This window comes from Penaeus monodon, chromosome 21 (assembly GCF_015228065.2).
Source record: "Penaeus monodon isolate SGIC_2016 chromosome 21, NSTDA_Pmon_1, whole genome shotgun sequence".
In the NCBI taxonomy this organism is placed as follows: Eukaryota; Metazoa; Arthropoda; class Malacostraca; order Decapoda; family Penaeidae; genus Penaeus; species Penaeus monodon.
The window spans coordinates 7,559,403-7,559,663 of NC_051406.1; the positions used below are offsets into that span (position 1 = coordinate 7,559,403).

A 261-nucleotide genomic window follows, 5' to 3' on the forward strand; every position below is an offset into this window, starting at 1 on the left:
TTGTTTTTTTCAGGAAACTATATGGTTGTTTTTGGAGGTTATATGCACAAACACAAAGAAGAGGAAAAGTGCTTTGATGATAAGTTGTACCTGTATCACCTTGGCTGCCATGTGTGGGTATCAGAGCAACTAGCCCCTTCAAGTCACAAAGGTAAATTACAAGATGCTTCAGTGCATGTTAACTTTATGACTAGAGAGAAATCTCTGGTGGCAGTCTATCATAGTTTGTTGAATTTATGATTAAGCTAAATGGGATGAGGT

General features: G+C 37.5%; 1 protein-coding gene across 1 annotated transcript in view; it reads left to right on the forward strand.

The window, feature by feature from the left end:
* The window catches only part of LOC119586148 (multiple epidermal growth factor-like domains protein 8), a gene marked incomplete in the record, with an annotated part of 25,388 nt that overhangs the window by 9,662 nt on the left and 15,465 nt on the right, over positions 1-261 (forward strand). The window contains 1 exon segment of the mRNA XM_037934841.1: positions 14-151. Coding sequence (XP_037790769.1) covers positions 14-151 — 138 coding nt within the window.